Below are 16,288 nucleotides of genomic sequence, written 5' to 3'. Positions count from 1 at the left end.
GCGGCGATTTGCCGGCTGTGAGCTGAGAATCGCTATGTTTTTCCGCTCGTGGACAGGGGGGCTGCCCACGGCCGGATTATCCCCGCCGGGGACGCAATGCAAATTTGCCCATGGACAGGAGCCCTAAATTGGCCTTTACCATAGTATTTACCTGTCCTATAGTCAACAATTCCTAGCATGAAATGGCTGATAACAGGAAACAATAGGTTGTATTCAAACGTTCTATTGTTGGCCTCTCCCCAGCATACATTGGCTTGGAACAGGGAGCAATAGATCACAATCACTTGTTCTGCCATCAGCCTCTTCCTAGCTTTAAATGCGTGAGAATATAGAGGGGAATCAGATTATTCGCACTCTGGCTGTAGAATGTATTTTAATCAATCTTCAGAAAGGACAAATACATTATATTTCAACATAATCTCCCTGATTTCAATACACTTTGTCCATCTGTCAACAAACTTTCATATACACTCATGAAAAAATGCTTAGGCCGTTTCCACGTCTGCCTGAAAACCTGCGGTGAGAGGATCCGTCGCAGAGCTGGCTGAAAATACTAGAAGGAATGCACTGCATGCAGCACTTTTTCTTCCATCGAGAAGCTGGGCAGCTGGGAGGAAAGCGGACAGACCCCATTATAGTCAATGGGGTCCGCCCGGAACTGTGCGGTTCCATCCAGAGACAGAACCGTTCAGCCACTGTGATTCCTGAATGTTGCAGGAAAGCGGAATCCGTGCTGCAGATGTGGAACCACTCTGAGACCGATCTCACACGACCGGATTTGAATAGTTGAAAACGTTTGGCTTTGGAAGGTATGTACTCTTGAATTTTCATTTACACTCACCCAAGTGTACGTAAAATCGCAGCATGCTCTGTTTTAACGCGGATACCATGTGGACAGCCTCTATTGATGAGAGAGAGGGAGAGAACGGACTGCGAAGAATCTGCAGCATATTGCAACAGTAGTAAAGTAAATGGAATTTTGAGAAATCGTGTTCACATGTTACTAAAACCCAGTGTAAACTGACCTTTGGTGTGGAGATTAAATCCATGGCATGTCAATTTATGCTGCAGATTTTCAACGCGCATTTCACCTCTTCAAATGAGATAAAATCCACACGGAAATGATATTAGATACAGGTTTTGACATGGATCCGCACCAAAATCTGCAATGGATTTTCTGTTATGTGTGAACATACCCTAAATTGCACATGTCATACACAAGACCCACAGGCCAAATCCAGCCCGCCACCTCATTTTATGTAGCCCACTGGCCGTTCAGCAGCCCAACAAGCATTACACTCGCCCAGCCTGCAGCGTCAGTCCAGCAGCAGCGCAAAGTCTGACTGCTGACCTCTTTCCTACCGGTGTCTGCGTACGCACCATGCTGTGCACTGCGCAGACACTGAGGAGAGAAGTCACAGATTCAACAGCAGCTGTCACTGCCACCAGATTGGATCTGCAGGCTGGATGAGTCGAATGCCTGTAGGGATGCTGACCCGTCAGAGGCCAATAAGGGGGTTGCTGTTACCACTGGGACTAATATGGGGACACTTTTATTACTACTAGGGCCACTGTGGGGGTCACCATGGGGGGGAAACTATTACTGGGGTCACTGTGGGGGAACCTACTACTACTGGAGTCACTGTGGGGGAACCTACTACTACTGGAGTCACTGTGGGGGAACCTACTACTACTGGAGTCACTGTGGGGGAACCTACTACTACTGGAGTCACTGTGGGGGAACCTATTACTACTGGAGTCACTGTGGGGGAACCTATTACTACTGGAGTCACTGTGGGGGAACCTATTACTACTGGAGTCACTGTGGGGGAACCTATTACTACTGGAGTCACTGTGGGGGAACCTATTACTACTGGAGTCACTGTGGGGGAACCTATTACTACTGGAGTCACTGTGGGGGAACCTATTACTACTGGAGTCACTGTAGGGAACCTATTACTACTGGAGTCACTGTAGGGAACCTATTACTACTGGAGTCACTGTAGGGGAAAGCTATTACTACTGGAGTCACTGTAGGGGAAAGCTATTACTACTGGAGTCACTGTAGGGGAAAGCTATTACTACTGGAGTCACTGTAGGGGAAAGCTATTACTACTGGAGTCACTGTAGGGGAAAGCTATTACTACTGGAGTCACTGTAGGGGAAAGCTATTACTACTGGAGTCACTGTGCGGGAAAGCTATTACTACTGGAGTCACTGTGGGGGAACCTACTACTACTGGAGTCACTGTGGGGGAACCTACTACTACTGGAGTCACTGTGGGGGAACCTACTACTACTGGAGTCACTGTGGGGGAACCTACTACTACTGGAGTCACTGTGGGGGAACCTACTACTACTGGAGTCACTGTGGGGGAACCTACTACTACTGGAGTCACTGTGGGGGAACCTACTACTACTGGAGTCACTGTGGGGGAACCTACTACTACTGGAGTCACTGTGGGGGAACCTACTACTACTGGAGTCACTGTGGGGGAACTTACTACTACTGGAGTCACTGTGGGGGAACCTACTACTACTGGAGTCACTGTGGGGGAACCTACTACTACTGGAGTCACTGTGCAGGAAAGCTATTACTACTGGAGTCACTGTAGGGGAAAGCTATTACTACTAGGGCCACTGTGGGGGTCACCATGGGGGGGAAACTATTACTGGGGTCACTGTGGGGGAACCTATTACTACTGGAGTCACTGTGGGGGAACCTATTACTACTGGAGTCACTGTGGGGGAACCTATTACTACTGGAGTCACTGTGGGGGAACCTATTACTACTGGAGTCACTGTGGGGGAACCTATTACTACTGGAGTCACTGTGGGGGAACCTATTACTACTGGAGTCACTGTGGGGGAACCTATTACTACTGGAGTCACTGTAGGGAACCTATTACTACTGGAGTCACTGTAGGGAACCTATTACTACTGGAGTCACTGTAGGGGAAAGCTATTACTACTGGAGTCACTGTGCGGGAAAGCTATTACTACTGGAGTCACTGTGCGGGAAAGCTATTACTACTGGAGTCACTGTGGGGGAACCTACTACTACTGGAGTCACTGTGGGGGAACCTACTACTGGAGTCACTGTGGGGGAACCTACTACTACTGGAGTCACTGTGGGGGAACCTACTACTACTGGAGTCACTGTGGGGGAACCTACTACTACTGGAGTCACTGTGGGGGAACCTACTACTACTGGAGTCACTGTGGGGGAACCTACTACTACTGGAGTCACTGTGGGGGAACCTACTACTACTGGAGTCACTGTGGGGGAACCTACTACTACTGGAGTCACTGTGGGGGAACCTACTACTACTGGAGTCACTGTGCAGGAAAGCTATTACTACTGGAGTCACTGTGCAGGAAAGCTATTACTACTGGAGTCACTGTGCGGGAAAGCTATTACTACTGGAGTCAGTGTGCGGGGGAACCTACTACTACTGGAGTCAGTGTGCGGGGGAACCTACTACTACTGGAGTCAGTGTGCGGGGGAACCTACTACTACTGGAGTCAGTGTGCGGGGGAACCTACTACTACTGGAGTCAGTGTGCGGGGGAACCTACTACTACTGGAGTCAGTGTGCGGGGGAACCTACTACTACTGGAGTCAGTGTGCGGGGGAACCTACTACTACTGGAGTCAGTGTGCGGGGGAACCTACTACTACTGGAGTCAGTGTGCGGGGGAACCTACTACTACTGGAGTCAGTGTGCGGGGGAACCTACTACTACTGGAGTCAGTGTGCGGGGCGACCCACTACTACTGGAGTCAGTGTGCGGGGCGACCCACTACTACTGGAGTCAGTGTGCGGGGCGACCCACTACTACTGGAGTCAGTGTGCGGGGCGACCCACTACTACTGGAGTCAGTGTGCGGGGCGACCCACTACTACTGGAGTCAGTGTGCGGGGCGACCCACTACTACTGGAGTCAGTGTGCGGGGCGACCCACTACTACTGGAGTCAGTGTGCGGGGCGACCCACTACTACTGGAGTCAGTGTGCGGGGCGACCCACTACTACTGGAGTCAGTGTGCGGGGCGACCCACTACTACTGGAGTCAGTGTGCGGGGCGACCCACTACTACTGGAGTCAGTGTGCGGGGCGACCCACTACTACTGGAGTCAGTGTGCGGGGCGACCCACTACTACTGGAGTCAGTGTGCGGGGCGACCCACTACTACTGGAGTCAGTGTGCGGGGCGACCCACTACTACTGGAGTCAGTGTGCGGGGCGACCCACTACTACTGGAGTCAGTGTGCGGGGCGACCCACTACTACTGGAGTCAGTGTGCGGGGCGACCCACTACTACTGGAGTCAGTGTGCGGGGCGACCCACTACTACTGGAGTCAGTGTGCGGGGCGACCCACTACTACTGGAGTCAGTGTGCGGGAAAGCTTTTACAGTCTTGCAATTATAATTGGCCATTTGAAAGGAAACTTAAAGCTGATGTGGGTCGCGGTGAAAATGAACTTGACACCCCCGCCTAAGGTTTCCTTCAGACATGCACTTTTTTTTTCCTGGTGTCTGCTGATGATGAAAAATACTAGAAAAAAGCACATTCATTTTTCGGAAGATCTGTTTTTTAGTGCCTTTTTTTTTTGTCAGATTAGGGCTGGGTGATTACTTGAATTAATTTGCCATTTCCATGCCACACGATTCAGAGTTTCCTCTGAATAGTGAAACTGATATTGGCTCCACCCATGTGTCCGGAGCGAACATCTGACAGCAGGCACGCAGGATACATAACCTGCGGTGGTGGCTGGCTGAGAAGTGACAGCATTTAACGCATATCTAGAATGGAGTTGCTCCTGGCAAGTCCTCCCTTTATAGTAACCCCAATCTAGACACATTTGAGCTGACTACAATGGAGATGCCGGTGGAAGGATCTGCATCAGTAGTGAAATCTAGTGTGGATTTGTAAAAGGGACGACCTGCCAGGAGCAACTCCAGGAACCTGAAGCAGAATCTACTCATGTAAGCCAAGCCTGTTGCTGCAGTAATGACAGTCCTCTACTTTGCTAAGTAACTTTTGTTTGTATTTTAAAAAAAACAGACCTTATTATTCAGAGTTTAAGATATTCCTGTGCCGCATGTAAATGAGGTCTGCTGGGCGCACTGGAGAGTCCCAACAATCAGCCAAAGAATAAGCAAACACATTCAGTGTAAGGCCGCCTGCACACGGGCGGAAATCCCGCGGTGGGATTTCTGCCACTAAAAGCCTGCATAGGAGTGCATTACAATACGCACTCCTATGCAGACGGCCGCAGTTTGGCCGCGTGAAATGTCGTGCAGCAAACAAACCGCGGCATGCCCTATTTATGTGCGGGGCTCGCAGAGCCTCGCACAGAAACGTCACTCACCCGGCCGCCGGCTCCGGTCTGCGCATGCAAGAGCCGGAGTCGCCAGGCGCGGGTGAGTACGCGCTGCTCCCTGCAGGCGCTGAGGTCGGGTCCCGCGGCGAGAATTCTCGCCGCCGGATCCAACCTGCCCGTCTGCAGGCGGCCTAAGTGAGAATATAAATAATGCTCCCTGATCAGCTGTACATCCTAATTACCATTATCCATCCCCTTAAGCAGAGTCTCAGCCCATGTGAAGGAAAATAAAAATAATGCCAATCAATGTGTTTAGATTGGCGCTCATTACATTGAACTGAGATCTCAGTTGGTCTGAAGGGACGGATAGTCTGAGCATTCAGGCTGTCATTGTTGCCAGCAGCATGGCCCAGTTTACATGGGTGATGGGCTACTGATCATTTTATTGGTCACATAAAAGATTCTATCAAATGAAACGAGCGTTTGCTCCTTGTTCTACTATAGGCAAACCGTTCCGGGCCATTGTTTGGGAGTAAATGTTCTTTTCTCCTTAGGGAGAGCAACTATAAACTAAGTGAGGAGACTCAAATGGCCATGCATGCTCCTCTGGGTAATATGCAAATAAGGAAGATGGAATAAATCCTCCACAGTGCCACCGTGGAGGATTTATTCCATCTCCCTTATTTGGAGTAAATGTTCATATGAATGTTCGTCCGCCCAATAATCTTGTTTAAAAGGGCATTTTAAAATTGTGGTATTTTACAACATGTTCTTCTGTTGGTCATTAGGGGAATTTTTTTCTTACTTTGTAACTTCCTGTAGAATATTTTGAGCTTCTGCTGAAATGTACCTGATTATTACCCTTTTTATATTCTTGTTTAGGTCTGTAGGATTGTAGATTTATGTGGTTTTAATCTCTTCTCCAGCTCTGGGATCGAAGTATTCAGGTGGGATCCACATGGAGCAAAATTGCCGCTGCATTTACAGTAGCAGTAATTTTGAAAATCCTGTCCACAAGCTGCGGAAATAATCTGCAGAAAACTTGTGTGAAAATTGATTTGCAGCGCAGAATTCCACAGCATGTCAATTTTATCGCGTCTCCGCTGTGGAATTCACGCCTCCTCAATGAGACATGCCTTCCGTGGCTGATCTGCAGCAGATTGCCTGCTGCAGACATTCTGCTGGAAATCATTCCCGTGTGGACCAGCCTTACAGAGCGCACTAAGGGCTTATTCCCACGGGGCAGGATGGGGGTGGAGCTAAGCTCTGCTCTGTCCCGCCCACTCACATTGCTGGCTATGGACAAAGGGAGGGGGTGGGAGCTTAGCTCCACCCCCATTCCCATTGCAAACTGCTCCTAGGGGAGGAGAGAAGCAGAGAGCCGGTAAGTGGGAGGGACAGTGTATATCGGCCGGGCGTGAAAACCCGGCCAATATACGCACGTCTGAATAAGCCCTAATGCTGCGTTTAGCCTGAACGACTATTGTTCAAAAAATCGTTTAAGTGAACGATAATAGTTCAGGCTAACTGCGGGCCAATGACTGAATTACCAACGAGAATTATTCATTTCTCATTCGTCGTTCAGTTTCTGAAGGCTTAAAAACCATCGTTGGCTCATTTGCTTATTCATTTTAAACATCAGTCATTCAGCCCCTCTCATTCGCTTATACAAAAAATGAATGATTCTGAAATATTCTCATTCGAACCAGCCAGTGATAATCTGCTTGTCTACACGAATGCGAACGAGTTAGCGGTGACGTCACTCACTCCCTGAAACGGGAATCGGCTTTTCTAAAAGGACCCTAACGCTGAAATGTACAACAGCATTATAAGAGGAGCGGCTGCTACCTGTCACATATATGGATGTAAATGTCACTCCCCAGCCTCAAATGACTGACAAAAGGGAACAATAGATTGTATTTATCTGTCTGTAATCAGCTTTTCCTGAGTCTGAGATGGACGATAACAGAAAACTTTAGATATATTTCAGCTGCATAACAAATTGAAAGAAGACCCCTTCAAATACTGCTGAGTCCCTACATTTTATGAAGATGATGGTTATGCTACAACATAGAAAAATCTGCATGTTTTTAACCCTTTAACGATTGCCTAAACACCTTTTTACTTATTATGATGCATGTGCCTTTTTACGGCGCTGGATCAGAAGCCTGGCATGGGTCTCCAATGTCATGGGGAGCGGGTGCTCAGCTGTCAATGAAAACCTGTCACTGGCTCAAACAACGGGGACCAGAGAAACCTCTGATCCCGATTGTTTCACCCTTTACATGCTGCTGTCAATGTGACCCCTGCATGTAAAAGGCTGACAGAGGGAGGGGGACGGGAAAATTTAAAAGTCATGGATCTAGGAATTCGACAACAAAAAATGAAAAATTGATTGGATACTGTTTTCAAGATCTTTGCTGGCTGCAAATGTATGGAAACGTTCTTCTTTTTCATTCAGGGGTTTAGAGCTTTCTAGAGCTCACTACTCACCTAATCGGTTTATTACTGTACGGGGTATCAGTATAGTTAAAAGTTCTTACGTTGCGATGTGATACAATGAAGGCTCCGTAGCGAAACGTGGGCAATTAAAAAAAAAAAAAAAAAAAGAGAGAGATAGGATATGCTGCAATTTTTTTTTTTCACGCAACATCGCATGAGTGAAAACATTGCAGATGTGAAGGAAACCATTGAATAGCATAGGTTTCATAATTCTGCGTTTTCATACACTTTTTATCCTGTGAAACAGGCCTAATATACGTGCTTTTTGTCATGTGTGTTTTGAAAGCTTCATCTGCTACTGTCAGTGGGGAGGTGTGTGCAATGGACCAAGGTTAGGGCTGCACGCCAACCTAGGCTGGATGGGTTGTGTAACCAAAGATTACTATGTAGCACTGTGACCTTGCACTGCCAGTGAATTAAATGGAGTCGAGGGTTGCTTTCGAGGTTGTATTTTTGTTTTTTTTTTTTTTTTGCGGCTGCGGCGTTGTGGCAACTTGTGACTTGCTCTGAAACTTTAATGAGTTCAATGGCAGTGCTACACAGCGATATTTGGTCGCGTGACCCCCAAAGTCGCCATGTAGCCCCAGCCTCAAGGACCCATTTACACAAACAGAATCTAACTAAGGGCGCCCACCCACTGGCGTTTTTTTACCTGCGTTTTGCGTTTTGCGTTTTTCCTGCACAGGCATAGAGATAACATGTGTTCCTGTCCACTGGCGTTTTTTTTGCGTTGCGTTTGCGTTTTTAACATAGGAACTGTCAGTTGCATATGTGTCCTTATTTTTCTCCTAATGCACCCATGAAAGTCAATGGAAATTAATGGAAAAGCCGCGAAAACGCCGCGAAAAACGCGTGGAAAAATCGCGGTAAACGCGGCGAAAACGCTGCGTTTTTTCCCCGCGGAAAACGCAAACGCCAGTGGGTGGGCGCCCTTAAACTCGCTTGAACTTGGCTATTTTCACTGTTCCCATTGAAACTAATGAAGCAGTGGCTGAGCATACGCGCCTCCCCTATTCATTTTGCCAACCTCTCAGGGAACATAGGACTCCCATTATGGCAATCGGCGGGGGTCCCAGTGGTAAGTTCCATACCTATCAGTTATCATCTATCTTGCGGATAGTGAATAACCTAATGTCACTAAATCACCCCTTTAAGGATGAATGCCCACGGACGGATTAATACCACATTTCTCACGGCAGAAATCCGTGTGTGTATTCCGCAGGTATTAGTTTCTATTGAACCAAATAGTTTTCTACCTGCCAATGCTCACATGCGGGATTCTGCCGCGGATTTCCGCACCGGGAAAAAAATTGCTGCATGTTCTATTTTCTGCGGATTTATGCCACGGGAGGTCTCCATTAATATAGCATTAGGCCTCATGCCTACGAGCAACGCCCGCGGATTTATGCCACGGAAGTACTGCGATTATAAACAAAAAAGTGCCTGCGAGTGATCACGGATTTCCGTGGTCTCCATTAATGCTATATTAATTATAGAGACCGTGGAATTCCGCGATCACTCGCAGGCACTTTGTTTATAATCACGGTACTCCCGCGGCGTAAATCTGTAGGCGTGTTCCGCGTCGCTCGTTGGCATGAGCCCTGAATGGGGAGCAAACAACTTTTTTTCTTTTAATGATGATCAAGATAAAAATATATATCTGGGACTACTTATTAAATAGTTTACAGTGATCATATAGCAGATCATTGATACAGATATCTACTCATGTGAATGGATATTCAGTGGGCACTAGTCTAAATTCTCAATTATTACTAGAACTGAAGGAAAAGGTCACCTTGTTCCTCCTTGTACTAACACAATGGTAGACGGCAGCAAAGACATATGGGCTGATGCTGTGTTTACTCACACAAGATGGTCTACATATACAATGTAACAAACCTTCAGCTGTGTGATCAGAACTAGATAAGGGCAGGTTTTCAGTCTCTGCATTTACACAAGAAGGTTCCAGTTCACTGAGTGAAAAAACAGAACCTTGAAATTTGCACTTCATTTCCTCACTAATTTCACGGTGGCAGAACTTGATCTTTTACAATAATTCAGCAATCGTTACATAAGCCGGGTGTACATGGTGGATTTTGAGATTAATAGTTCTTGTTTCTTGTGAATTTCAACCACCTTTTAGATGACCTATGATTTAGCAGAAGTTGGCGCTCAGGTGGCCTCTACACAGGCTGTGGATGACTTGGGGCAGACACTTTACCCATGAAGTTTTCTAGTCTTAAAGGGGTTGTCTCACGCCGAAACGTTTTTTTTTTTTTTATTCAATAGGCCCCCCGTTCGGCGCGAGACAAACCCAAGGGATGGGTTAAAAAAAAAAAAAGTTTATTACTTACCCGAATCCCCGCGCTGCGGCGACTTCTTTCTTCCTTTACCAAGATGGCCGCCGGGATCTTCACCCACGATGCACCGCAGGTCTTCTCCCATGGTGCACCGTGGGCTCTGTGCGGGCCATTGCCGATTCCAGCCTCCTGATTGGCTGGAATCGGCACACGTGACGGGGCGGAGCTACGAGGACCAGCTCTCCGGCACGAGCGGCCCCATTTACCAGGGAGAAGACCAGACTGCGCAAGCGCGTCTAAAAACGCTAGAAGACAGCGAATTTAGACGGATCCATGGCGACGGGGACGCTAGCAACGGAGCAGGTAAGTGAATAACTTCTGTATGGCTCATAATTAATGCACGATGTATATTACAAAGTGCATTAATATGGCCATACAGAAGTGCTGAACCCCACTTGATTTAACGAGACAACCCCTTTAACTAAATCTTCCTGCAGACAAGGCCACATATATTCACAGCTTGTCCTGTATGAGGACCTAGAAATCCATGACATAAAGGGGCACAGAGGTAGCTGTCACACCCGGATCCTGGAGTCTGAGGCAGTCCAACATCCCCTCTGTCACATAAAGCTGCCTTCACACGTGGTGGAAATGCTGCAGAATTAACAGTACAAGGAAGTTTCAAAAATCTACTTCACATGGTGCAGAAATGTTTAGCAACAAATCTGCTTCGTTTGTGAAAAAAGCTGCAGATTTCAAATCTGTAGCATGTCCTTCCTTGAAATACAAGGGTTAAATCCTGTAGCAGATCTGCTCCAACACCTAAATAAAATATGCACCCTTGCTGTGGGTTTTCTGTTATGAAATGCCCATAAGGCTGGGTTCACACAGGGCGGATTCCCGTCGGAAATCTCGCGGTTTGGCCGCAGCAAAAACCGTGAGATTTCCGCCGGGAGAACCGCCGCGGTTTAAGCTGCGGCGGCTTTGAAGCGGCCCGGCCGCTCGCTTTTCCGTTGCGGCCGGCGCTTCCATAGAGGAGAGCGTGGCCGCGACGTAAATAAACAAAAAAGGAAAGGTAAATAGACATGCTCAATCTTTGAAAGCTGCGGCGGCCACAGCCGCTGTTTCAACCGGATTTACCGCAGCGGATTAGCCGTCCCGTGTGGACGAGATTTCTGAGATTAGCTGCCGCGGGCGGATTTGCCGCGGGCGGATCTGCTGCGGCAAAACCGCGGCAAATCCGCCCTGTGTGAACCCAGCCTTATGATAATGATGTAGTTTAAACTTAACCATTGTGAAATGTTCTGCAACTTTCTGATATACTTTGTGTTTCAAGTCCTCAATATTTTTAACATCCCTGCTAGCTGTCATTGAATTGAATCTTTCTTGTTTACATACAAGGGCAGAAATAATGCACAAAATTTAATTCTTCTCCCAGTTGGGGATTTGTTACAATTGTGTTTAGTTTAGACAATCCTTTGCTGCAATGTATCCATGCAGGTAGGGCTCTAGTAACACATTGTAGTTAGACACTGCAATTTGGGAACATTGCATGAATAGACCGTAAGGCCTTGTTCACGTTGGTGAAGTAACTGGGTCCAGTGACTCAGGTCAGTACTTGACTTTCCTTAACATTTCCATGCTGGTGTTTACCTTTGTGAACTGGACCCAGTAAAAAAACAATTCCTCCTTCTACTGCTATTCCACTCACCTCTGCACTGTTCTGTCTGTCTACAAATAACAATGCTGTCTGCTTTACCACTTGACTGTTCCCAGAGCTTGTCTGTTTACTGCCCACTCAATCAGTGTGTTTACAATGGTCGAGTGGTCATGCTTTTACTAAGTTGGCTGCCTACATGACCTTTTACTTTATCTATGTAAACTAGACCTAAAGGCTCATTTAGACGGGACGAGTGTCAGGCAAACAATGCCCGACACTCGTCCCCGCACATATTAACTGGACGGGAACTAGTATTGCTGGCTCACAGAGGGGTGGCAGGAGATTGCTGCATAAACGATGGACGATGAGCTGATCGCTCAGTATAAATGGCAGCCGTTCAGTACTGAACGACCGCTATGTTAAGGCAATTGAGGGAGGCAGGGGAGAGCGAGGAGAGAAATCTCCAGCCGCCTCGCTGTGAGCCAACGACATTAGCTCCCATGCAGCAGCACGCGAGCGAGTGTATACAGGGATGAGTATCGGGCATCGTTTGCCCAACACTCGTCCTGTCCAAATGGGCCTTTAGAGTGCTGCTGACTTCTTAGCTCAGGGAGGCTTACCTAGACTGCATACAGTTATATCACACCCTCTGCTGGGTTTTCTGTAGCTGTATCCAGTTTAGACAGTCTTCTGAATGGAATGAAGCTTAATTGGGTTCCTTTCACATGGTGCAGTCAAATCATGTATCAATGTCACCAAGTAAATCAACCCCTACCTGCATAGGTACATTGCAGCAGAGGGTTGTCTAAATACAGTTGTAACAAACCCTTAGTTGTGAGAAGTTTAGGCCCAATGTCCACTTGCACGCACGGATTCCACTGCTGAATCCCGCAGCGGAATCCAGCCGTGCCTGTGGACATTGGGAGAAAAAAGATCCGGTAGGATCTCTTCTCTGCCGGACGGGTCTTCTTTCTTCAGCATGGCAGATGTGTCCGGATGTGCGGACGCATGTGCAGTGCATTTTTTTTTTTTTTTTATGTCCTGCTTCCCGCAGATCTGCGGCACAGCCACAATGGACTTCAATGGAAGCCGTTCCACAGGATCCGCAGACAAAATAAAGCATGCTGCGATTCATTCCCGCACGTGCAATCCACACGTCAGGGAAAAAAATCACATCCACATGCTTTAAATTGCCCTGCGGATGCTAATGCATCCCTATAGGCTTCTAGAGCTGCGGAAGACACGCATGGATTTTATAATTAAAATCTGCACTTGGACATTGGGCCTTAGGCCTCATGACGACGGGCATAATTCATTCAGCAAATCCGCAGATCAATTTTGCCATAGGGAATCGCTGACCATCTGTGGTTAATTAAACGACCGCAGATGTGATTTATTTTGATTTGTGGATTTCACGAGTGGGGGGGAAAAAAACTCACAGTATGCTCCATTTTTAACGCGGATCACGCATGGATGGGACGCATTGATCTCTATGGGTGAGGGAGATCCGCAGTGCATCCGCAAATACATTTGTGGATGCACTGTGGATTTGAAGGTTAAACTCAATTAGGGAGGTGGGGAAAAGACTGGCAGGTGGGATTGCTTTTTTTTTTTTTCACGCGCAGTGCATCCTCGTACATACACGCGTGAAAAATCTGCAATCCGCGATCTTCTGCAAGCCAAAAAAATGCAATCTAAAGATCATCCATTGTGGAAATCCGCATCAAATATCCGCACGGGCTGTATTATGCCCATGCTTGAGAGCCTCAGCTGTAGCCTGGTAGTAATCATAGATCTTAGGGCTTATTCAGATCTTATATCAGTATTTTCACGCCCGGCCGATATACACTGCCCCTCTCTGCAAGGGGAGGAGGCAGGACGGGAGCTAGTACACTGAGCTCCCTCCCCCTCTTTGCCTCTCTCCGCCCCTCGCCACTATTTGCAATGGAAAGGGGCGGGACTTAGCTCCGCCCCTGTCCCACTCTCCCATTGCAAACAGTGGCGAGGGGCGGAGAGGGGGAAGGAGCTCAGTGCACTGAGCTCCCTGCCCATCCCACCTTCTGCTCTTGCTGAGTGGCGCAGCGTATATTGGCCGGGCGTGAAAACCCGCCCCATATACGTCCATCTGAATAAGCCCTTAGGGTTCATCGCCACAACCGTGTTTTTACCATGTATCACGCATGCGTTGCATGCACGCATGATACATGGTGAATGGAGGCAATGAAAGTCAATGGTCTTTCATTGTTCCATGCACAGCGGCGTGTAGACACTACATATTCATACACAAGAGAAATAGATCTGATACGCAGCCCTTCTATGGGCTGGATATGACACGCTGTCTATACATAATACATTTCATAGGACAGCGTTTCCATACGCATCCCCATATGCAGAAAAAATCATATTGCACGTATCCGTGACGTGTGATTCGCATGCATACGCAGTGCCATACTCAGCCCATACGCGGTCTCTGATGGCTCTTGCTGGCAGAGTGTATGGGCTGTAATGTGTAAAACCGCTGCGGGAGACCTGCAGTATTTTATGCATATGACTGTGGGCATGAGCCCTTAAAGAGTAACTACACTTTCAGTTAACTTTTGACATGTCATAGAGACATGTCAAAAGTATTGATTAGTGGGGGCCCCACAGCTGAAACCCCCGCTGATTGCTAGCATGAGGGGATTTCCATCAGCTGAATATAGCCTCATAGAGGTATATAGAAACTGCTATACACCTATATGTGGCAGTCTTCAGCTGCTGAAGGCGACTGACAACCAGTGAGAACAGCCAAGAGCTGTGCCCTCTCAGCATACCAATCAGCGGTGGTCTCAGCGTTTGGATAGCCACTGATCAATACTTTTGACATATCAAAAGTTAACTGAAAGTGTAGTTACTCTTTAAAGGGGTTGTCCAGATGTAAACTGTAAACCAATAGTAGGTCAGCAGGGTCTGCCACTTGGCACCACCTCTGATAAGCAGTTGGCTGAGCGCGTATGCTCATGCATTGAGCTGATTTCTGACAGCTCCGTTTACGCTGCAGTGGCCCAGCTTGGTATTGCACGCAAAGTTCCCATTCACTTCAGTGGGAAGGGAGCTGTCTGCTTCCTGCAGAAATCAGCTCAGTGCAGAAGCATGCTAGCTCGGTAACATATGCTCCATGGGGAACGCAGGCGGTAGGTCCCTGCTGATCTACTATTGACAGCCTATTCTGCAGATAGGCCATTAATAGTTTACAACTGGAGGTCTCCTTATTGGACTGTTTTGTACGGTCGTCCAGGGCTGTAGAATACTCCTGGAAATCCCAGTAAGAGATAAATGAGGAATTTGCAGCTCGGTAGTTGAGGAATGTTCCTGCTGTAGGACACACCCGCTCCACCCTGAACACATCTCGGCTTGTCCTGCAGATCTAGAGGAACCTGCTGCTTTATGGAGAGCGAGAGAATAAGATGGGAAAAGGGCTCTACAGGACGGGCCCGAAAGGCAGCCATCAGCCGCCAGGGGTCAGGAGCAGCAATCGGCCACCGGGGGTCAGGGCTGGCTGCCAGGGGTCTGAAGAGGTAATGTAACTGCAATGCTGATGTATGATAGAACTGCGTATACACTGCAACAATGCATTATCGGTCAATTATTGTATAATAAGAAGGTTAACAACGCTTTTTCAAATCCTCACCATTTTCAATATTTCTGCTTGCTGCCAATGAATGAAAACAGTCTGAAAAAGTCATCCTGACCCAGTGCTGCAAAGTTTTATTGTATACAACGTGCAGACAGTTCTCTGTGCTGAACACAGTTCTCTCTCCTGTCCTGATAGTTTGTTACACAGCTTGGCTCCGGAATAATACATTGTATCATAAAGAGTTGTCTGGACTGGATACAACTTGAACAAACTTGTAGGCCACCTTCTCACATGGTGAAATCACTGTGGTTATTCCGCTACAGAATATCCATAGCAATTCCGCCGTGGCCAAATCCGCACCCAAACGATGTGGATTTGGCCACAGCTGCAGAATTCAACACTTGTGTTTCTGCCCTGTGATTTTTGCAGCGCAAATAAACATGGTGCGGAATCAGAATCTGAAGCGTTATTCAAAACCGCTGCAGACTCATCATGGAAAATATCCACACCATGCGAAGGGGATTTTCTAATTGAAAACTGCGGTAAAAGTTCCTTTTTTTTTTTTTTTTTTTTTAACTGCACATTAACCGCTCTCATCTTCATACAGGCCTAGCAATGAGAAGTACTCCATCAGCACAATGCGAGCATCTCTGCCTTCAGTCTGCACTAATGATGGCCTTTCCTTCAGGGCTTATTCAGACGACTGTATATCGGCCGGGTATAAAATATTATAAGCAATGACACAAATACCGGAGCCATGCAGCTTACAATCTGAGGGCTTATTCAGTCAGACGAACGTATATCGGACGGGTATTCACGCCGGCCGATATACGGCGTCCCTCCCTGCAGGGGGAGGAGGCTGGAAGAGCCGGGAGCAGTGCACTAAGC

General features: G+C 47.6%; 1 protein-coding gene across 3 annotated transcripts in view; it reads left to right on the top strand.

Moving 5' to 3' along the window:
- The window catches only part of RIN3 (Ras and Rab interactor 3), a 78,225-nt gene that overhangs the window by 4,227 nt on the left and 57,710 nt on the right, over nt 1–16,288 (top strand). Inside the window, exons 1-2 of one of the 3 annotated variants that reach the window (XM_066607530.1) lie at nt 14,920–14,957; nt 15,189–15,341. The exons of 1 other annotated variant lie outside the window; for it this stretch is intronic. In XM_066607530.1, coding sequence (XP_066463627.1) covers nt 14,935–14,957; nt 15,189–15,341 — 176 coding nt within the window. In that variant the 5' untranslated portion in view covers nt 14,920–14,934. Of the gene's footprint in view, nt 1–14,919; nt 14,958–15,188; nt 15,342–16,288 lie in introns of those variants that run through there. One more of the 3 variants, XM_066607529.1, reaches the window with a different exon arrangement.

The sequence above is a fragment of the Eleutherodactylus coqui genome, chromosome 6, assembly GCF_035609145.1.
Source record: "Eleutherodactylus coqui strain aEleCoq1 chromosome 6, aEleCoq1.hap1, whole genome shotgun sequence".
NCBI classification, from domain to species: Eukaryota; Metazoa; Chordata; class Amphibia; order Anura; family Eleutherodactylidae; genus Eleutherodactylus; species Eleutherodactylus coqui.
The sequence above is the reverse complement of the archived record's forward strand: the minus strand, read 5'-3'. Positions and strand labels throughout refer to the sequence as shown.